Source organism: Carya illinoinensis, chromosome 12, assembly GCF_018687715.1.
Source record: "Carya illinoinensis cultivar Pawnee chromosome 12, C.illinoinensisPawnee_v1, whole genome shotgun sequence".
Classification (NCBI taxonomy): domain Eukaryota; kingdom Viridiplantae; phylum Streptophyta; class Magnoliopsida; order Fagales; family Juglandaceae; genus Carya; species Carya illinoinensis.
The window spans coordinates 27,148,793-27,171,915 of record NC_056763.1 but is presented as its reverse complement, the minus strand read 5'-3'; the positions used below and the strand labels follow the sequence as shown (position 1 = coordinate 27,171,915).

At 34.0% G+C, this 23,123-nt stretch overlaps 2 protein-coding genes and 1 long non-coding RNA gene across 8 annotated transcripts; all 3 read right to left on the bottom strand.

The window, feature by feature from the left end:
* Positions 1-119: 119 nt before the first annotated feature.
* On the bottom strand, positions 120-8,201 carry LOC122290156. 6 transcript variants are annotated; one of them, XR_006236312.1, is made up of 11 exons: positions 8,041-8,191; positions 7,842-7,912; positions 6,640-6,788; positions 6,161-6,248; positions 4,997-5,543; positions 4,375-4,449; positions 3,979-4,076; positions 3,600-3,725; positions 2,917-3,006; positions 1,659-1,856; positions 120-483 (listed from the first exon to the last, which is right to left on the bottom strand). XR_006236312.1 is itself a non-coding variant. In XM_043097723.1 (9 exons), exons 1-9 carry the CDS (start codon positions 8,098-8,100, stop codon positions 1,722-1,724), a joined length of 1,368 nt encoding a protein of 455 aa, XP_042953657.1. In that variant the 5' UTR covers positions 8,101-8,200; the 3' UTR covers positions 1,477-1,721. The 6 variants fall into 6 exon arrangements, 1 of the variants encoding a protein (XP_042953657.1); XR_006236313.1 differs by having other exon boundaries at positions 6,640-6,741; positions 8,041-8,190; XR_006236311.1 differs by lacking the exon at positions 7,842-7,912 and having other exon boundaries at positions 6,640-6,741; positions 8,041-8,201.
* A 1,009-nt stretch (positions 8,202-9,210) lies between these two features.
* On the bottom strand, positions 9,211-12,808 carry LOC122289469. Its single transcript, XR_006236168.1, has 2 exons — positions 12,317-12,808; positions 9,211-11,634 (listed from the first exon to the last, which is right to left on the bottom strand). It is a non-coding gene; the product is annotated as an uncharacterized LOC122289469 (long non-coding RNA).
* A 1,191-nt stretch (positions 12,809-13,999) lies between these two features.
* Positions 14,000-17,693, bottom strand: LOC122289110. Its single transcript, XM_043096051.1, has 3 exons — positions 16,311-17,693; positions 14,929-15,040; positions 14,000-14,747 (listed from the first exon to the last, which is right to left on the bottom strand). The coding sequence occupies exons 1-3, from the start codon at positions 17,082-17,084 to the stop codon at positions 14,128-14,130; spliced, it is 1,506 nt and encodes a 501-aa protein (XP_042951985.1). The 5' UTR covers positions 17,085-17,693; the 3' UTR covers positions 14,000-14,127.
* Between the last annotated feature and the right edge of the window lie 5,430 nt (positions 17,694-23,123).

Genomic DNA, 23,123 nt, shown 5'->3' with positions numbered 1-23,123 from the left:
CAACTGAGTGAACCACCCATTTGAGGTTTGAGACTTGAATGTGATGGAGACATCTCAATGCACGCTCTCTGAGAGAGTTTATTACTTTTTGGGGACAGTATTTGACAGAGACGGAGTAGTTGCCTCTTAAGAATTGGTTTTTAGGATTTAGGATTGAAATTTTCTTTAGTTTTCTCATTTATGAGCAAATATTCTTATGTACTAGTGCTTAAATCCTGATTCTAGTATTTATAATCCTAAAGACTATTTAATAAGGATGCCTATTAATATATATAAGCAAAAGCTACTGAATTCATCTGGGCATTCATTTCTTTCCTACCTTTGTGACCTAAGACGCTTCATACAGATCAGTTGTACTTCATTGGAGTATCAACCTCAGCATCATCTTTCTTTTCTTCATTGCTATTATGTTCTCTCCATTTGGTCAAACTCTCAATAAATACCATGTCAGCAATTCGTACTCCATCTGGCCATGAACCCCAGCTTTACACATGGCATGACGAAAAGAGTTGTTAAACACAATCAAAAATCACGAGTTCAATTTATCAAAACTAAAAATTGAAGGTTTGAGATAGAACACCTGAAACATTATTACATATTCTGCTAAAATAAAATAAAAAACTTAAATGCAATCAAAGCGACTACTGGGACAAAAATAAAAGCTTCAAGTCACTTGCAGAAAACAAGAAATAATTTAGAGTCAAAACTAAGATGAAATGGTTATGTAATAATTTCGTGGCTCATCGCATCACACGGTGGTTCCAACAAGCAAAAGAGTATTTAGTTAAAAAGAAAAATACTTGCAGGCTTGTAGCCTTACTCTCCAGTTGCCTTAAATCGCTGCTAACCTTCTTTAAGAACAAAAGGCCATGGATGATATTATTACATAGCTCCGTTTGGATAGTAGAGTATTCTCGGAATACTCTACTATTATTCATTATTTTATCATTAATTTTTACTACTATTCAATATTTTATCATTACTTTTTCATTATTATTCATAGAATATTTAAGATTATCTCACCATCCAAACACAATTTTTTTTTTTAAATAAGTAAAAACTTTATTCATCAAATGCAATAAGTGTAACCCATGTACATAGGGAGTATACAAAAGAAACACCTAAAAACATTCTAAAACTAGAACAACGAAGATGGCAACTCATTTCCTGGCCCACCATTAAGTACAATAGCTCCAAACGCAACCTTAAACACGTGCAATGTGAGCAAAAGCACTATTGTGATTATTATCATTTATAGTTTATTAGCTATCATTTCCAAACTCGAAACCAAATATTTACTAACAAGGCAACAAAGAGCATAGATATGTGATTTGGGGTGAAAATAACTAATATAGTCGATATATATGAATTGAATGAAAATAGCTTATACCGCATATCAATTTGGGTTTGTACCATATATTATTTACATAATCCCCATAAGGATAATATATGGGGCACAAAGAGATCATATTCCAATTTTGCAGTAAAACATCTCTTTCATTCCTCTTCCGGTACGGTACAGTGGCCTCTGACTAGATACATTTATTTTTTAGACTACTCGGAAAAAAAAAAAAAGGCCCTGCGGGGGTCATGGAGCCCCCAACACAAGTAATTGGATGAAAATCTAAAAGGATATTGTGGGGAAAAAAGAGTGTCACCTGCAACATCGTTACATCTTTGAAGCTCGATGTAATACAATAAGCCATTGCTTATAGTTATTTTCAAGATGGTGGAGCATAGTCTTGAATGGCTGTGGCCAGCTTATTTCGATCTTCCTCTGTTTTTGTCCTAATTAAGAAGGTGCGTGCCACAACATTATTGTTGTTACTACCATTATTTCCATCACCACCATCACCCTACAAAAATCAAAAGAAACCAAACACGTCACCATGCACCATATAAATTACCACACAATAGCTTCGAGGACAACTTCCGCTCAGGGGAGAAAAAAACTACGGCATAACTGATACCAATCATCTGTTACAGCTAGGTCATTATTTGATAACACATCCATGAATTTCAGAAATACAAACCAACTTCAAATAAAGCAGGTTTCGTTGCAGGACTAAAAATTTCTTCAAGGCAAGAGGGTTTCTACATGCCTATGCGTTAAAAGCATGCACCTAACAAATATAAAATCAGAAAATAAATTTATATACATGTTATTAGTGTTGAAATAATAGAAGATATCACTATATTTGGAGTATTTTGAAGAGAGAATACCCCCATGTGGGTAGCCCAAGTGGTAAGTGTGAACTTGTGTGCATAAGCCCCATGTCATAAGTTCGATTCCCCCAGGAATCAAACTGCTATTTAAGTGGGAGGTCATGGCGGTGGGTTGTTTGCTAGTCTTTTTGTGGGTTTAGGTTCCATGAGTAAGTCCTAAGGGCTCTGCCGTGGGGTGGTTCCCCCGTCATAAAAATATATATATATACATATATTTTGAAGAGAGAATAGCAAAAGACGAATTTATTTGATTATCCACAAAAGATTTATCAAACTCTTAAGATTATGATTTTCTTTGAGTGTAATATTAAAAAGGGCAGGTCAACTTAACCAAATAAAAGTAAAGGTCCCAATAATTTTATTTTAATAATTGTCCGAATGAAAATATTTGATCTTAAGCTCTATAATGAAAGAAATAATGTAATCAAATAGGAAACAACCAGGAGATAGGCAAGAGCTCCCAACTACTTTTGGTCACTATCCTTGGAACCAGATGCCTGCCTAAAGTATTTTATATCCACTTTCTTTCTGTGTGGGAAGAAGTAAAAAAATTGTGGTTCACTAAAGTTCAGTATATGGTCCTAAGTTCTACTAGGCTGCTTTCTGGTACCACTAATGTATGAAAACCACAAACAAACAAACTAAAAATGTAATTGAAAATGTCAATATGCATTGTTATAATGTTTTTACCGAAGTATGGAATATTGCAACAAGGGAGTTCTTCTGTAAATTTGTCTTGATGCCAGGATATATCAATGCATTAAGCAGCAGTCTCCCAACCTGCAAACAGTAGAGGTTACAGAAGGCTTATTTAACAACGGTTTAAAGTACACTATGCTGAATCAACCACCCCAACAACATTATGCATGTGCTTTTAATAACAACTATAAAACAATACTGATAGCAACAAATTACAAGGGAGACAAAAAAGGGTCAAATGATTGAAAAGATGAGGAGATGAGCTGATAGCCATGTTAGAAAGTTGTTTCTGGAAAAATCTAAGCAGCAGGTTGCAATAAATTATTAATTTTAATAACCAGAACACCAAACAGCACCAAAAAGACGTGTTCACTGAATATTGCTGAAAGAAATCTTAAGTTGTATAACGAAAATGTAACTTTATGATAAAAAACAACTTTATGATCAGCAGCACCCGCTACTATGGTCTCATAATTACATTTCAATTAATATGTAGCTTGTGTGCGTTAGTTTTTCACAAGCCACAAAACATAAATGTTTGCCATTCCACTCATCTACCTCTCAAACCTGACTCCAAAAATCATAAAACAAAATGAGGCAAATAAATCCTTTTTTCAGATAAAATTTTCAAGCCAAATCTAATATTTAAAGCAAAAAAATGTAAGTAAACATACATCATTTCTAACAACAATCGTTGGTTTAGATTCTTTTGTACCCTTGTCGATACCCTCTTTGCATTTAATGGAAAGCTTCCCCGGGCCTTTATCTTTCCATGCATCTTTATCTGCTGGATCACTTGACTGGACGATTTAAATGAACGGAAAATACAGGTGAGCAGCATTAATTAATAGCAAAATGAAGAAATCTATGGATGGATGCTGTCTTCACAAGATGATATCATACAACTTTCCACAATTGAAGTCAATGGTCTTTAGATCAAATTGCATTGCCTTCTGGATAAGCGAGAGATGGAGGTGATGTTGCCAGCCAATCCCATGTGGGTGTGTGACTTGTGTTTTTACCGATCAGAAAAAGCTTTTCAGAACTGAATACCTTCACATAAAGCTTGCACTTGACTTCATGAACTACAACTATACCCTTCTCTTCAGACTTTTTAACAGATGGACTGCTAGGTTGCTCCACTTCATTTTCTATTAAAAAAAAAACAAGAAAGAGGACGTTCATTTGCATGTCAGCAAAGGAGCAAAGGAGACAGATGCCCCAAAATATTGTCCATCAATAGCTTTCCAAACTTATCATTTACTTTATTTAAAAGGTCAAACCCATGTTCACTAACTTCAATTGAGTTCAAATACAGGACGGTAGTTTTAGAAACCTAATCTAATTTAGTTAAAACACAACATATTGAACAATATTTGTTGGATATGAATGCAAGGACTTTAAACTTAAATTTATAAGAAAAACAGACTAAAAATTTCATTGTCTCACCACCATCCACGTCATCTGAAGCGTCACGGTTAGTTGGAATGGAACTTTGAGCAATGCTGACTGAACTTTGATTCCCTGAAAGTAAAAATATATCAAAGTAACTCATACAACTCTATTAAAAATAGTATGGTAGATTTTCTTGCCTCTAATGTGCCCACTTAGTTGGGGCATCAGAGTTGTAATTCAGGCTTTGCCTTTCTTTGATCAATAAAATTGTTTATTTATCAAAAAAAAAAAAAAATAGTATGGTAGATAAAAATAATTAGGGAAGTCAGTCTGTATTTTAAGCTTTAAGCTTTTCAATAGAATACATCCTAATCTTAATGACCACATACCCTTACCCTGTGAAACTCAGGTATATACCATATTAAAGGTTTGGCATAATTCTCAATGTGTATCTTTTGAGTCCACTTTAGCATCACTGTCTTTTATAGAACTTGTAACAAAATACACATTTCCCATTCAACTAGAGTAAAGATTTTTTTATGGGTTCAGATTCAGCTAAAAAGTGAAAAACATTGGAGCATTATCTATAACTTAAGCATCGTAAATCTAATAATAAACATGTCACCTCTGTTAGAGATCCTAAAAGAAATTCTGTTAAAATCAAAGAAAATAATACCACCAAATGAAACAGGCTTTTGAATGTTTGGGAATCCTCCAGAGCTCCATGAATTCATAAAGCTTGTAGTTGTAACAGCTGGTGTAAACCCAGGGGTTTGACTGTTTGAAAATACTTGAGAGCTCGATGAAGTTGCAAAGGTTGTGGTTGTGTCTGCTGGATTACATCCATGGGCTTGACTGTTTGAAAATGTTTTCGAACTAAATGAATTTGCAAAGTTTGTAGCTGTGCCTGTTGGAGTAGATCCAGGATTTTGACTGTTTGAAAATACTCCAGAGCTCAGGGAACTTGAGACAGGCACTGTTGTGCTTACTGATGTAAACCCAGAGGTTTGACCACTTGAGAATACTCCAGAACTCCATGATGTTGCAAAGCTTGTAGTGGTGCCTGATGGAATAAACCCAGTTTTCTCTTGAGATAAATTTATGTCCCCATTGTTGGTTTCAAACACCACTTTATTTTCACTATTTTGAGATTCTACAGTGAACAAGCTATTTCCTTCCGCTGTGTTAGCTTTGAGCCACTTGACAACATCACTGAAATTCTCCTGAAAAGGGAGATTGAGAAGAAGTATCTTTTTTAAGTTTGCAAGTATCATATCCAAAACTGAAAATGCTCACCAACCCCCAATATTAAAATGCTCCATGGAGAATAACATCATCGCCAGGTTTGAGTAAAACAACCAGACTTAGTATAGGGCAAATGCCCAGAGTTTCCATCACTTGACGTCGATGCCTAATATGCAGATGTAAATCCAATAAAGAATATGTAGTTGCATTCATATATTAACATAAAGTAAATCCAGTATATAATCAACCTAAGCTGTCCAATTTAGCTTTTGGGATTTTATCATCTTCAACAATGAAAGAGGTCCAAAATGGTCTTGGAGCTCAAGTCCTCCTTTCCTAATACTCGGCATTATAAGATAACGGTCTCCACAATAGTATAGAGTTCTAATTCTACTTTCCAGGATTTTCTAACACCTTTTCCCTTTGCTAGTTAGGTGGATATTTTATATACTGCCTGTCAATTGGGATTCATCCTTTGTACTTATTACTAAAATATCATCTTATATATAAGCATCCATACTTATGTACAAATACGGACCACAACGGAAAAAAAAAACACCAAATTCTGAATAAAGTAAAATTTGTTTAGAATTACCATAATGTTTGAGGCATGAGTTAGGTAGTCCCGGACACCATCTTCCCAAAGTTCATCCGGATGGTTCCTCATTTGTTCTTGCACCCAACTATTCAAAAATTTAAAAATAAATAAATAAATCCAGGGATTGTAGTAGGGAAAATTAGAGTCTCCTGTGTACACGGGCTATGCCTATTTCTTTCAGATCAATAATATTTTTCTCTTACTTATAAAAAAAGAAAAGAAAAGAAAATTAGAGTCGATTTTGCCGGACCATAAGATCAAGAAAAACAAAGGTCCAAATACTAACAACAGGAAATGCTATATTATGCAGAAAACCAATAGAACATGAAGTGTTTGAACCAAATAGCTATGAAAGATATCAAGTCATGATGATGTAAAATTACGTTGTAAATTTGGAGAACAGCCACAGGCTACACAATAAATGCCACTGTCAAAATGGGGATAAAGAAAAGGAGATGGATGGAAGAATATTGGACCTTGCAAACTGGGTATTGAGAGCTCTCACATGCTGCCAAGATGAGTTAGCCCGTTGCATATCCAACGGAGCTGTTGCTGCCAACCGCTGAGGCGATTCAGCCCTGGGTACATAAAAGGTAGATCCTGCCATTAATCTTTTATTCCTGAACTGCATCACATTCGACACAAAGATACCATTCAGCCTCCAAATAGTCAGTGACATTAAAAAGCAATCTAAAAGAGAACTGGGCGCATACACACATATAAAGGACACAAACAAACACAAAACATCCAGATTAAATTTAAAAAAAAAAAAACATTTGAAAATAAAGTCTCACCGCCAGCCATCAGCAGTCCTTTGTCTTCTCTATAAAGAAAAAACCACCAGTATTTTTTTAAGCCCCGAAAAATTGTGCATTCATTTTGCGAGTGACTGGAGGATTCTAATAATTGAACACAAAAAAAATCCCATTTCCGGAAACCATTTCAATTTTGCTTTCTCCTCTTCTTTAACATATACAATATCTTCAAGAGCTCATGAAAACAGTATGATGTGGAAATGCATGGCAAGTGATGCCAGGTTGTTCATGCATCGGAGCTGAAAGGTGTAGATTCCACTAAACCTCTCCACCAAAACCCACTAACATAGCTCATTTGCCACGTGCTATTACAAAAACAAAGCCTCGACCAACACTTGAACCAGAGCAGTTGTTGATAAATTTTTTTTATTACTTATATAAAATAAATAAATAAAATAACAAAAAATTATCAACAGGCTCCTTTCTTTCTCATAGGAGGGGTTCGCATTACTAAACGGACATTTAAAATTTATATTCCAGTTAGCACGTACGAACTACTTTCTCGACAACCAGATTAATTGGGACGAATCAACTAAATTGTACTGCAGTATAGTTTTACTTTTCAAGTCCCTTCACTTCCCTCGTTGTCTGAGACTTGCTCAAACAAACATCGAAGTAGTGAATTAGGGTTAATATTGTTTATTTGAGCCTAAATTTTACTAATAAAAAAGTATTACACTTCAGTAGCTACCAGAACCATGCATAAACCCGATTATACAAAGAATGATAAGAATATATATTTTTCTTGGGTATTTTCCCCAGCCTTAATTCGTATTCTAAAAATGAAGCCTTCTACAAGGTAGCTAAAAAAATAAAAAAAATAAAAATGAAAACTTCACGTTTTATATTGCTTGAGTACTTACTATTTAGTAAACAGGTTCAAACTTGATCGAAATTATCGCGCCAAAGTCACCTGAACAGAAATTTATATATTCTCCAACCCCAAATAAACATATAGATTCAAAGCTTTAGTTTATTTCTGTTCTAGTAATCCAAATGAGGAATGTTCGAAGTAAGGAAAGAGAGAGAGGAAGAGAGGGAGAGGAAAGAAAAGATACTCACGGCAGTCTCGTTCGCGTCGGGGATCGAGTCGGATGCGCCGAAACGTTTCGTTCCATTCATGATTGTCAATGGGGTTCTTCCAAAAGCTCTAGAAGTGACAAAAAGAATGATTCTTAGGGTTCCTTTCAAAAATTTTTGCTTTCTGCTTCCTGCTTCACTGAGCTTAAAAGAGACTTTTTTTTTTTTTTTAACAAATCTTCATTAATTTTTCTGGAATGAGAGATTGGAGCCGTTGGATCAGTTGGGGAACAAACTTTCAATTGGAGCCGTCAGATTGGATAGTCATGGGAGGTAAGCATAGTCCACATGGGCCGCATGCTGCTGGAATTGTTTTAAATGAAAATTGTGGATGCCCATCACTTAAGGGGCCCACCACAAATTCCCAACAATTAATGTGGGCCCCTACCTTGAAAGGCCTTGAAGTGGGGCCTCCAACTAGGAGTTTTAACCCAATTTCAAATCCAAAATGGAGGAATATATGTAGCTGGTTGAGTTTGATCACTAAATTTAGATTGACAAATTATTTTATCTCATCTTATTTTATTATTATAATTTTTTTAAATTTTTATAAAAATTATAATAAACAACTTAGCTCTTTCAAATCATGATTCAACTTTTTCAAATTTTAAAATAATAATAATATTAAAAAATAATATTCTAATAATATTTTATATAACTTTTATCTAAAACCATCTCATCTCATTTCTCTATCCAAACAATCACCCTTAAGATTGAAGGATATTGAAAAGTTGATAAGCTTTTAATGAAGATTCCAACTTGTTTGTTTGGTAAAATTGATTTGATGAAAAAATGATTCATAGCAGTATATGAAAACAAGAGTTGTCAAAAAGACGAATCATTTGATGTAATTATGATAGCAACAAGCAGCTTAATAAGAGTTTTGTTATATATAGTCACGTTTGTATATTTTTTGTATACTTAATTAATATAATTGGCTAAAAAAATTATTTTATATTAAAAAAATAACGTAATCAATTACATTAGTTGAGTATAGAATGAGTATATAAAAATAACTGTGTATAAAATTTTTGGTATGAGAAATAATGTGTTCAAATAAGGTTGATTTGTGATTCTTAGGAACAAATCCCTTCATTCTGGCTTGTGTCCCTTGTTTTGAAGATTTCTTCCATGCTATTTAAAAAAACTGGATTTCAAAAACTCCATCTATTAAATCAATCAATTTTCATGGTAAAATGGATAATATCATTCTACTATCCGCTCTTTCTATGGGAACTTCAATTAGCAAAATGAAAAAATATATATATCTATATATGTTCGTACTAAAGGTCGTTTCTCTTTCTCCACACTCCCTTCATTTTCTAGCAGGCTATTGTCGACTTTGAAGGAATGTTTTCTCTGCTTCACGACGGTGGATTTCGTTTCACTCTGATCTGTAAGTTTGTAATCGGGCAACATGTTCAGAACGATTCCCATGGCTATGAGCAATAGTCCTGTCCCATGCTGTTCGGTTATTGGCTTTGTAAATATCAAGTATGACAACAGAGTCACAGCCTTTCTAGCAGTAGTTACCTACATGCCAGTATCAATCAAATCCACAAAAGTTAATTCCACGAAATGTGCTGTTATGACATCCTAAGATCTATAGTATAGGGCATTTCCATGATCCTTGAGTAGTTTTCATTGAATGTCCCACAACATTTGAACCATTAAGTACTGAACAAACAATCCTCACTGATAATATTTTAATGTAAGGCAGGTAAGGGAGAAATGCCCTCAATACAGATTATATAAAAACATATTTACTCTATCAAATGCCATTAGAAACACAATAGCATAACTCGAATTCTGTGTCAGAAATACAATAGAATTCTTCGTTAGTTTTAAGTGACTTTCATTATAACATTAATCAGTAACATAATCGATATACCAAAATGCAGTTTAGAGGATACATATGTATTTACCAAGGTAGTGGTGGCAGTCCCAAAGATGGCAATTGGAGATAAAATAGATACTTGCCTGATAAGGCTGATCTGATGTTTTAAGTGATTTCATTGTAGTGGAATTCCCAACTAGTTTTACGAGGTTTTCATTATAATGTTAAAAAATAACATAATCGATAGAGCAAAACGCAGATTGAAGGACAAGTGTGTATATATATATATATATATTTACCATAGCAGTTGTGGCAGCTCCAAAGATGGCAATGAGAGACAAAACAGACACTTGCCCCTATAAATGTGGCCATGGCTTTACACACTAACACGCCATACACGTAAGGATGCTACAATTCATTCACAAAACATTATACAAACAATCCAAAAAAGAGGAAAAACAAACGAAAATTATTAGGACAGTAAATGATTAACAACAAAGAAGAATATAAGGAGGGGTCACAATGAAATATCAAATTCCAATTTTCTAATCAATTTATGATGTTATGATCATATAAATGTCTGATGAATTCATACTCTTAAAACTACTAAATGCCCCTCTTGATTCAGAGCCGTGAAGTTCTATTAAGCATCAAACAAACTGATGAAATGGACTACTACTAATTCAATGACATCATCAAGAAATTTTTTAAAGTGGCCATAGTGGGCACTATATTGTGTGACTTAAGAAGCCAAGAGCATTCTTAGTTGTGAAATGCAATTACAAAGAGAAAAAGTAATATATGAGGTTTGCATCATCCTTACTTTTGAACAAGAATCCAAGCCTTAACCAGCTCTCCTGTTAGGATCATAGGAAGAACCAAGAAAGGTAGCCCGACAACTGTTGAGCAAAACAGCATCTGTGTCTATCGGTAGAATAATAAACACAAACTTATAATTTGAACCAGAAAAGGATAGATAATGATTTTTTTAAGAATTATATGTACGTATCCATTCATAAACCCAAGGGCGTATTAGTCACTTGTGTGGTATTAGGATTCATGGTAAAAATTGCTTCTTGTAAATTTCCCAGGAAGGCTTCCATGATTATAGCACCTATTATCATTCCAACACCAATAACGCTAAAATTAGGAGATGTGTGAGCATCTGCTAAGGTGAAAAGAATCAGACCGACCAATTACTAGAAGCATTGCAAAGATGCATTCGTGAACTGGGTATTTCTTTCTCAAGCTAGGAATGAAAGCACCCATTGCCATGATCGGCAAGACGTGAATTCTTACACAATCACCAAATATATGTTAGAAAAAGGGATGGAATCTTAGACTTGGTATTATACATATCCACGTAAATACCTTAATGGTTTGGTCGAATGCTGTTTGATATTGTAAAAATCACCAAAAAAAAGTTAAAAACAAATTGAATCATACCAAATGCAGAAGCCAAAATTACAACAAAATTTTTGCACTGTTAAGCATACAAAGGGTAAAACTTGAAACTACAGATTCCTTTACTTTTACCTTTGTTGACTTGAACATGACCTGTTCTGGGTAGTTAAGAAATGCCAAGGACCCCTTTGTTAATCCATGAGAACCCATAAGAACAGCCAGAGAGTTTCACGCATGTCCTCCAAGGGTTTACCATTTTCTTGGTGGTGAATCCTTGTAAGTATATAAGTATCGGGTAGACAAATCCTTGCACAAAGGTGAAATACCAACCATAGCTGGAAACCAAGAAACTAGGTAATTGACACAACGGATAAATCGAAGTCTTGCATAAAAGTTAAATTTGCAAAGGTAGCAACGCCAGATAACCTAAACTGGAGCCTGTTATACACGAATTCTTGGTATCACCCAAAACAACATATCAGTGCGCAGACAAGAAAGATATACTCCAATAAAACAGTAGCCCAAGAACATAGAAATAACGATGATTCAAATGGAATGGTACAAGATAGCTCTGAAGACCCCATTCACAAAATTTGTAGCACAAAATGAATTTGAGAAATTACGCGGAAGGCTAAACTCAAAAGCCTCATGTCTCTGTTTGGTTGTATAGAAAACGTAAGAAAGAGAAGTGAATTGAGACTTTGGATTGTAAAATCCCCATAATTTACAATCCCAAATCAGGAAATCACCACTCAGATAGATAGATTATTATCTTTCAAAATTCGAAACAACGTGAAAACACTTTTTGTTTTCTTGTCCCACGCATTCTTAGTAACCAAACAGAGGGTACCCAAAATTTATAACATACACAAATCATGGGAAGCGACCAACCGTCAAAACGGAAAATTCCCATCAAAATTAAACCCAAAATAATCACAAGTCCTCACAAAACCATCAACAAATTTTTTTAATAGAGGAAGAGTAAAAAAGAAAAAAGTAAACTTAGTATGGACAAACCTCGCAAATGCCATTAACGAGGTAGCCAAAGAAGAATCCAGAAGAGCAAACGAGGAATTTCTGCCATATAGGCCGATCGGAGAGGGAAATCCCAAAAAGGGACCTGGTTTGGTCCTCGATCTTCATTTTTTTTACTCCTAGACTCCTGACTTTTGGATTGTTTCCACCGCAGACAGAAAACAAAGTAACGTCGATACAAGCGAACTCCGATCAAATATTCCAAGCAGAAGTGCATGTATCAGCGTTGCATGGCGTCTTCTACGTAGAAAAAAAAAGTTATGAAGAGAGAGAGAGACACACAGAGGTCTTTGGAAATTGGCAGCCAGCTTCATTGCTTAAAAGCAGGGAGGCTCGCGATTTACATGAAGTAATATCCCACGAGATAGAAATACTCCTACTAGGAGAAAGAAACTGTTTACAAGTGACATGAGTGCATGCTGTTAGGATGGATAATGCCAAGTTTTCCACTCCTCCAGTGGTGTGATTTGTGTTCAAACTTTTTGCTAATATAAGTCCACACATTATAATTTTTTTAAAATTTTTTTTTTGGATTTATTATTTTTAAATTAATTAAATTATTTTACTCATTATTCATACACTAGATATTTAGTAAAAGAAAAAAAAAATATTATATATAATGTGTGAGTTTATGTTTAAAATTTTTCTAATACAAGTACTCCCTCACTGTTGAGTAACTTGAGCTTTGCTACGTTTTAGGTACCAGAAAGTTTTGGGACTCAATTCTCATTATGGGAAGTGATGTTTATCATTACCTCAATCTTCGTTACAGATAATGATATTTAAAGTTACGATATAATTTGATTTATAAAATAAATTTTGAAATTTAAATTTTATAAATTAAATTTTATAATTGAAGTAACGTAGATTGCACGCTTTACACACAATAAAATAACTCATAATATATTTACTAAAATAAAAAAGAGTTAGACAAGAAGAATACAATATCCATTATGAATATTGACTTTAAGACTGTTCACTCGACCCGACCTGACTCGAAAGTACACTTTTCCCCCACCCAAAAAATGCTAACTTTCGAAAATATAATTCCGAACTGGTCATGCTATCTAATTTTCCGATCCTAAAATATTTCCTAAAAAAATGGATATTAACTGATTCCAATTTCATTTTTCAGGTTAGCTCTGAAGCCATTTTCTCTTTTGTGTTCCCCACTAACTAGTAAGATAAAATGAAATAATTTTAAATAAAAGTTAAATAAAATATTATTAGAATATTACTTCTTAATATTATTATTATTTTAAAATTTTAAAAAGTTGAATTGAGATTTAAAAAAATTAAATTATTTATTTTATTTTAAATAAAAATTTAAAAAATTATAATAATAAGATAATATAAATTGAAAATATTTATCAATTCAAACCAACCTAGAGAGCCAAGACAAAGTTGTGGCCAGATCGGTGATTAATAATTGGTCCCACTTTGGTAGCCAATTGGAGATTCATTCAAAACTAAGTTGGGCTTCTAGATTTGAGTACACCCAATGGAAGTTTCGGCCTTTTCCTTTCAGCCATGATTGGTCCGGCCTAATCACCAATCCGAGCCCACCGCGCTATTGGTAGCCAAAATTTATCTTCATTTATTTAATGTAAAAGATGAAATATTTAAATCATCTTTAGACAAGAAAAATAATTGAAATATTCTATATTTTACACTAAATAAATACCATATATTTTATTTAAATAAAAATTATCTTTGTAGCATTGAACTGTGGAAGCAGCATGCAAGAGTTGGAAAGGAAGTGAGAGAAAACCTAAAGCACCACAACTCGTTCTTTATACCCTATTGATCAGGAAATGTTCATCGTTTTTCTCCGTGGGAAAGAGGTCAAGTACCAGCTCATTAAGCAAGCAAGTCCAAATCTCAACCTCAGTGTCCAATGCAACTTCTTTTTCTTCAACCAATGTCCTCCACTTCCAACCCTTCTCCATGTCCCTGAGGTACACTTCTCTCCCATCTTTCAGGACCTCCCAACCTAATACCATTTCTCGTGGTTTCCCACTCAGCCAATCTTCTGCCACCTTCGACAATAACTCATGCTCAAATTCATGATTACATTTCCCTCTTGTTGTGCTCGCACTTGCATGGTTTTGATCTTCGCCTCTCTCCCTAAAGAAATCCAACAATGGTTTGTGATCTGCCTTGATTATTACACTATTTGGGGATCGTTGTGTGTCAATGAAGTGAAATAATTCTTGAGCGTTTTCTTTTATTTGCTCATCTTCTTTGTCTTCCAACATGTCTTTGTTGTCCAGGGTGGGAATTGAGCAAGATTGCTCGAGTGATTTAGGAGCTTCATGGTTCGGCTCAGAAAGCTCAATACGTTTTTCTAAATTCACTGCTTCTATTTGAGTGAGACACTGTCGGATTTTGTGCATACGCTTTTGCTTCGTCCCTGTCCATTACATTTCACATTTTTGTTAGAAACATATGGATCCTATATCCATTTTTAAATTGGAGCACTGAGTTAGTGAGTAAATTAAGTTAATATCCATCAACCCCTCTGGGAATTAGAACAATTAGTTTTGGTCACAGTTTGAAAATTCTAACACAAAAAGGGAGAGAGGGAGAGATACCTTCTATACAGGTAGGATATACATCAAGATGTTGAGTGTGCTCGTCATCTTCAAATGGAAAATCCAGCACGGACACTGGACTGAATTGTTCCTTCTCCTCGTTGGGCCACTCCTGATCATGTCAATTAAATTAATCAAGACAACCTCTTAAATATGTTACAAATATTGATCTGCATAAAGAATAAGATCTAGACATCCTACTAAGTACAAAATAATAATCAACGACGCCCCACAGATAAGAGACCATCGATTGATGGTAGTAATTACGTGCCCCGAGCCCAAAAACAGCAAAACCACCAAAAAGGGGTCCCTCCCCAATTTCCTTACGAGTGGCGCTAGAAAATTCACTAAAAGTTCACAAGTTTTTTTTTTTTTCATTCATTTATTTTATATTTTTAATTTTTTTTTAAATAAATAAATTCAAAATATCACTAAAAAATATTTCTTTAATTACTAAACTTAATTTTTTTTTAAAAAAAAAACCATTCCGTACACTACTTCGCGACCCAAATTTGTGGCAACAAAGTATTTGTGTTTCCTCATCCATGTAATAAAACCAGAACACTCCATTATGTTGCCGACAGAGGAAAGTAAGAGGTAAGCCGTCAACCTATCAATCTGCTAAAAATTTCAAAGCAACCTCGGCCCCACCCAAGTCAATGACTCAATTTTCTCCCACCAATACTGCATACTAATATTTTTAAATTAAAAAATATCCAAATGTATGTATAGAAGAGTACTGCTAGAGTCACCCGGAGTGACTATACTCCCGAATTGTTAGCGAATTGTTAAATTTTTTTAATTTTTGCTTTTTTCATTATTTTTTTTATATTTTTAAATATTTAAAAAAAATCAAAATATCACTTAAAAAATTTACTTAATTACTAAGTAAATAAAAAATCAATTCGGTAGAATTTTGGGGTCCGAATTGGGATCCAAGCATTTCTCTATATGGAAAGCTCTTATTGGATAATGATAGTGTTTTATATTATTTTACACCATTGTAAAATTTTTTTAAAATTATTATTAAAAATATAATTTAATTTTTTTAAATTTTAAAATAATAATAATATTAAAAAATAATATCCAACTCATTCACGTATCTCAACTTCTATTCAAATAGCACCTAAGCGTAAATATACAATTTCAAGTTTCTCTTAAATAAATTTTTATTAAAATAATAATTTTTTTATAAATATAATATTTAAATACCGTTTAAATAATAATGATATGCGATGAGATAAATTATTTATTATATTTTAAATAAATTTTTTTGAAAAAAAAAGTTAACGATGAAACAAATTTATGTCACATTTTAAGGGTACAAAAATATCAGTAAATATCATTTCTACTAAAAATTTATTAAAATAAAAAAACTCTACCTTCGTATTAGCTCCGTAGCAAGTGGTGGCCATCGCTCCTGAGATGGAATCCTCACCGACTGTTTCGCAGAGTTTATTGCTGTCCGTATTCTCCGGTAAATCGGATTTGCCATCCGCGACGTCGTTTTCGCTTGAACTCTCGGATTTTCCGCTGCAAGACCGTATAGTTTCCGAGTTAGTGAATTCGCTCTGAGTTTCGGCCCACTTGTTACCGCTGGACAGAACCCTCCGTCCGACTCTAGTGGTGGATGAATCATGCGTGTCCTGATCGGGTTTTTTATCTTTTTCGTTGTTCATTTCACGAAACAATCTCCACCGTCTGATACCGCCCTCTCCCTTGTACATGACTTTCCTCCAGAAGCTGTGTCTGAAGAAGAGCTTCCGCCACAGGCTGATGGGCACTGTTTCTTTTCTACCAATGTTTCGTACGGACGGGGACAGGGACGGAGACTTAAAGAACCGAAGCGGAAGTTGCTTCTTGAAGGCGCTGATCACCTCCTTCGAAGCTCTTTGCAGGGCGGACATGGTGGTGGAAGCGGCCACCTTAGAACGGTTTCGACGGAGAAGTCGTTGTTTCTTGTTCCCTTCGAGATCGACCTCCAGGAGGAAACGGACGGTCATGCAGCATTGTCGGCGTGGAAACGATTTGAAACCGCTGGACGAACAGGAGCTGAGGAGATCATCCCTGAGGTAATCTTTAAGCATGAACGGCCTCCGTTGAATCGTAATTGGTTTTCTCAGCTTCTGATCACCGGAGGGAGCAGTCGATGCCATTGAAAGTTGTAAGAGGCCAGTCAGTGAAGAAAGCTATAACGTAGCTGTAGGGGTTTGAGTCGGTAAACAGAGAGAGAGAGAGAGCTAGGAAATTCAGGGATTGTAAAGAGATAGACCAGATTGCGAAAAAAGCTGTGGTATTTGAAGTATATCGCAGCAGTATGTGTATGGATGAGGCTCCATAATTTCACCTTCAGAGGCGAGCTCAGTACTGGCTTTAGGCACCAACCCAGCGAGAGGAATTTACAGCTATAAAGAGACGAAGTGTATGATTTATATGCGGAGAATAGAAGAGAGGATCACAGGGATACAAAGTGAGAGGTAGGTTATGTCCAATGGGGTGAAGATCTCTAGGTGAATGGGCAAATTACCCACTAGAGAGACGAGTGTGAATTAAACAGTTGGCAGAAGAATGGAGAAGGAGACGAAGAAGAAGAAGAAAAAGAAGAAGAAGCTTGGATTGCTTCTGACCGGTGAATTTTTTAATCTTCAAAGTTTGGTTATTATAATGTTTGAATTTTGAATTCTACTGGTTATGGTTATTGCGCAAAATGGTTTGTTGGGGTTTGGACTGCAGGAGTACTGAGACCAGCATGCAGTTGACCACCTCACTTTACAGTACTGATCTGATGAACATCAAATATGCAATATTAATAAATGTGAATATGATAATTATATGCCATCTTCCATACAGACTGTCCACTCTTCACGCACTTGGGCACGTGTGCATGTCCTTTATGCTACACGTTATCGCATAACGTTAATTACCTCAATGTTTTTTCCTGCAGGCTAGGTATATTTATCATATATGACAGTACCCAGAAAAAAAAATGGAGAAAGGAGAGCCGGCACTTTGTTTAATTAAGCTACATTAAAGTTAATTAATAGTTTCAATGTACGTGATTTCGTTTTTTTACAGAGAACACAGGTGAAAGTTTCAAGAACCAGGCCTTTTTACCGCGGGAAGAGATCACTGGTAGAAACTTCTCGACACATTTATTCCACATGTGAGCTGCAAATTAAATTAAAGCTGCAGAACCCGAAAGTAGATGCATCGATCGTCATGAAAAAGTCGGTGACAAAGGTAGATTTAATGGCAGGGATTGTAGCTCATTAGGTTTAAGTCTATGCGGGTTGCTTGCAGCTTGCAACTTGCAGTAGGGCAGGGCCCCCTACAGGCAGGCATATCAGGTTAGCAACGCATTGATCTCGCAAGCACCACCTCATCATCACGACATCTACTCTTGGAGAGGAAAAGGATCGAGGATGTTAATTCTGATCAGCTTCTGCAATGGCTTAATTTTCTGAATACCGATCGTTCATCATTGAACTCCTTATGCCTACAAACCTAAACTAGACAGTTGGACCCATTACTTACTTTTTTTTTTTTTTTTTTCCTCATTAAGACTCATTTTATCTCTTCATAATTCATCTTAATATTTAAACATATTACTTAAGTATAAATAATTTTCAATATTTTTTCATAAATTTTCATCTAACCATTACAAACTATTACAACTTTTTTTCACACATTTATATAAAATATAAAAAACAATTTAATATTTTCAAATTACAAAACAACAACAAAATATTAAAAATTTATATTCTAACAATATTTAATTTTATAATATTTTTATTTAATTTTTTTCTCATTTCTCAAAATTCAATAAAAATATTAATTCAAACTATTTCATTATTGTTGGGAGATTTTTTTCCAAAAGTATCAATCCAACCCAAGTGGACGAAGAGTCTAGCCCAAAGCCAGGCCAAGGCCCTGGCCCATTTGACTCATGACAATCTATCGGCGAGATTCCCGAGGCCCATTTGACTCAAGACAATTTATCGACGATATTCTCAGTCCTGGGAGAATGTAGATTGAGCCGATAGGCTAGATGGGTCATGGCCCGAAGAGCACCCAGTCCCCTTTTACTATGGAAGGAGCAGCATGCCACCTTGATGAGACTCCATGATCTAGTGCCCGCTTCCGGAGACCACACCACATTAAATGGGTTCTGGTAGGATGCACCCTTGGACAGAGGGGTAGAGCATGGGTCTCCAACCCCAATGGCAGGTATAAAGGCCGCCCCCCGAATGTCAAGCGGAGGTAACTAAAAACAACTACATGGTTTTAGAGTCTCTCATTTTTCTCCTACTGACTTAAGCATCCGAGACTCCATTCAGCTGTCAGTCGGTCGCTGAACCTCAGAGTGATTTTGCGTGTGCAGATAACGAAGAAGGCCCGAGCCCCCAAGGAGCCCAGCCTAAAAGCGTACGAAACACGACATTAACAATTACTATTTATAAATCATCTCATTACTATTTACAGATTTTTCATCTCATCTCATTTGATTATCCAAACGAGTCCTAAGTTTTTTATTTATTTATTTATTTATCCTATAGCATTTTTCAAATCCAAAAGAATTTTGTATAAAGTATTGTTATCGCATAAGTGAGAGCTTAACAATACAATGGGAGCACTATCATTCGATTCATTCCCTTTTATAAAAAAAATGCAATAGGGTATGTAGATTTAATATTTTTAATATTAAAATTCGCACTGTCTATGGACAACATTTAATTATAAAACTCTAGTATTGTATCAAGAAAAAATATTAATTTTGTGGGTAGAAAGTATTTGAATTAGAGAATAAATCCATTTAAATTCAAGTATATATAGACTCGTACAAAAATTTTAATAATAATTTCTTATGAGCCACATGTTACAATTTCTCACACATAATTGAAAACGGCAAGTCACGTAGTATATAAACCCATGTTCGCTTAACTAGAAAAACAAGTTATAACTCAATTGAAGCTTGAAAGCAAATCTTCCCAAGAAATTCCGATCCATAAATTATCAATAGTCATAAAATGTATGATCATGGTGCAGATTGACATCTTTTAACCCAATTGGATGTTAAAAATATTTTAACCGAATCGGATCTTTATAAATTTGTGTCTCGTCCATAATTCATTAGAATAATACTAAATATAAACTTTAAATAGATAAATTTTACATAAATCTTTTACAAAAAGTGAGTCTCATTAAAAAGAATAGATTTTTTAATATTTTTTTAAAAGTGAGATACACTTTTTTATAAATGCGCGCATGCAAGGTTATCTATTTAAAACTTCTCCTGATCATTTCTCAATCCATCCAAGAGAAACTAAGGAAACAAGCCGGTATATGAAGAAGTAAAAATTAAAAAGATAACTTAAGAAGGAAACAGGTTAGATTTTGTAGTCTAGGACCCAGAGGCGAGAAAGAAATTAGGAAAAAAAAAACATAAAAGAAATTATGTTTTTGTCATTTTTATTTTAAATTTATTTTTATTCCTCTCGTACATCCGTTTACATGCCGTTTGCATATATCTGTAATTCATATTTCACTATAGTGTTACCACTACGTCTGGCAGTAACTATTCACAACCATAAATACTTTTTTAACATTTTTGTTAAATCCAAGATTTCAAATTTTGTGTAATTATATATTTACACATAATTTTTTATGATAACAAATGAATTCAAATAATAAAAATGTCTCAAGCTCAAGTTATCTATACAATGGAGTCAAGCACATCAAGGAAACAAGCATGAGCAAGAAGGGAACAAGTTCACATTAAAATTATAGAGTAATGTTGTAAATCTCTTCAAAATTCGAAATTAGGATTAATGCTCAAAATTAATATTTTATCATAAAGCATTAAAATACATTTTTCACATGTGCATGAATATTTTTGAAAATTAAATTTGAAAATTTTGAAAGATGATTGATTGTCATCTTTTACATGTGCATGCTTTGATTAAAGGGTTGAATTTTGAAAATATTAAAGATAATTGATTGTCATCTTTCACATGTGCATGTTTTATTTGAATATTTTCAAAAATGATTGATACTTTTTTGGACTTATACAAAAGGTAGATGATTTTGTTTGAAAATTTTAAAAAGTAAAGTGTGCTCATTTTGTCATATGCAAAAAGTAAAAGATTAGATTTGAATTTTTTTGAAAAGGAAAGTGTGATCATTTTATCATATGCTAAAAGTAAAAGATTAGATTTGATTTTTTAAAAATTGAATGATGTTGTCTTTGACAATTGAAAAAGAAGAACCTTTTATTTGAATTTTTTGAAAAAGTGAATGATGTTGTCTTTGACATGTGAATCTTTTTAAATTTGAATATGAAGCCTCATATGCCTATAAATAGATCATTTGAGAACTTCACATTTACAACACCAAGAGCATATAACATTCATTCAAAACTTTCATTCTCTCTTCTCTAAGCATTGAGCCTTAATTCTTGTTCATTTTGAGAGATATAGTTTACGCTGTATTGTTCTTATTTCACTCATTGATGAGTGTTTTCTGATAATCTACCCACTATCAGCTTTTGTATCAGAAAAAGGATGTGTATAACCCTTGTGCGTGTAGAAAGTATTCTACACGGGGAATAGTTGAATCACCACGTGTAAGGTGATTGCAAGTGTAGAGGGTGTTCTACACGGATCCTTTGTAGCGGTGTTGTTAAAAGGTGTAATAGGTTTCTATCTCCACCTGAAGGAGGATGAATAGTGAATTTGGGAATCCTCAAGGGGTAGCTTGAGGCGAAGACGTAGGCAGTGGGGCCGAACCTCGTTAACATACTGAATTTGCTTCTCTCTTACCCTTACTCTTTACATTTATTGTTATTTCATATTTTGTTTATATTTTATATTATATATTTGATTTATAATTGTTATTTTTTTTAATACAACTCAATTCACCCCTCCTCTTGTGTTAGTCATCTGGGCAACAATTGGTATCAGAGCTAAGAGCTCTATTATAAGATTAACTATCTTTTGAGTTAAGATCTTATGGCTAACATTGCAGTTTCATTTGGTGAAGGTCAATCTAGCAGTCGCCCTCCACTCTTTTGTGGAGATAATTACTCATTTTGGAAAGTTAGAATGAGAATATTTCTTCAAGCTCAAGGTAGAGAAATCTGGAAATGTATTGTAAATGGACCTTATATTCCAACAAAAGTGGTTGATGGAGTAAAGGTCAAAAAGGAAGAAGAAGAGTTTGATCGTGAAGACGATAGACTTTATACTTTAAATTTAACTGCTATGAATTTATTATATAATGCTCTTAATGTAAATGAATTTAATAGAATAATGAATTGCGCTACGGCAAAATAAATTTGGGATAATTTGGAAGTTACTTATGAAGGAATTTCGCAAGTCAAGGAATTAAAAATTTATATTCTTACTCATAAATATGAAATGTTTAAGATGAATGATGATGAATCTATTTCTAGTATGCACACTCGTTTTACTAACATCATAAACAGCTTGACAGCTCTTGACAAAGTTTATTCCAAGGTGGAGATAGTAAAAAAAATTCTCAACTCTTTACCAAAACATTGGGAATCAAAAGTTACAGCGATTCTTGAAACTAGAGACCTCAAGAAGCTCGAAGTCAATAAACTCATCGGGTCACTTATCACCCATGAGTACACATTGAAAAGAGGAGAAGAAGAAGAAAATCCAAAGAAGAGCTTAGCACTTAAAATTGTTCCTTATGAAAGCGAAAGTGATGAAGATGAGGAAAATGACGATAAAGATGAAGAAGTTGCGATGATAACAAGAAGAATTCAGAGGTTCTTGAAGAAAAATAGAACTCCTCCGAGGAAATGTTTCAAATATACTGCTTTGAAAAAGAAAAATTTTTCTTTAACAAATGAAATTGAAATTTTAAGAAAAGAAAGTATTATTTTGAAAGATAAAAATCTTGAATTGAATAAGAAGAAAACCGATTTAGAAAATATTGTTGAAAACTTTACGAATGGAAAAAGAAATTTTGAAAAACTTCTTGGTAGTCAAAGATGTGTTTTTGACAAGGCAGGTTTGGGATATATGCCAAAACAAAAATACAAACCTTATAAAAATTTATTTGATAATCATTCTACATCAAAGACTAATATTCAAAGTTCTTTTCATAAAAATAATTTTTTCAAAAAAGGATATTATTATAATCATTTAAGTTTTTCATATATGTCACAT

Excerpts from the sequence above, each read along its gene's own strand:
- LOC122290156 (XM_043097723.1), bottom strand. The coding sequence starts at position 8,100 with ATGAATGGAACGAAACGTTTCGGCGCATCCGACTCGATCCCCGACGCG. Across the intron at positions 6,789-8,040 it reads CCGACGCGAACGAGACTGCC|TTCAGGAATAAAAGATTAAT; the intron begins GTGAGTATCTTT and ends AATGTGATGCAG. Across the intron at positions 1,857-2,916 it reads TTGCAATATTCCATACTTCG|GGTGATGGTGGTGATGGAAA; the intron begins GTAAAAACATTA and ends TGATTTTTGTAG.
- LOC122289110 (XM_043096051.1), bottom strand. The coding sequence starts at position 17,084 with ATGGCATCGACTGCTCCCTCCGGTGATCAGAAGCTGAGAAAACCAATT. Across the intron at positions 15,041-16,310 it reads GCTACGGAGCTAATACGAAG|GAGTGGCCCAACGAGGAGAA; the intron begins GTAGAGTTTTTT and ends TGACATGATCAG. Across the intron at positions 14,748-14,928 it reads ATATCCTACCTGTATAGAAG|GGACGAAGCAAAAGCGTATG; the intron begins GTATCTCTCCCT and ends TGTAATGGACAG.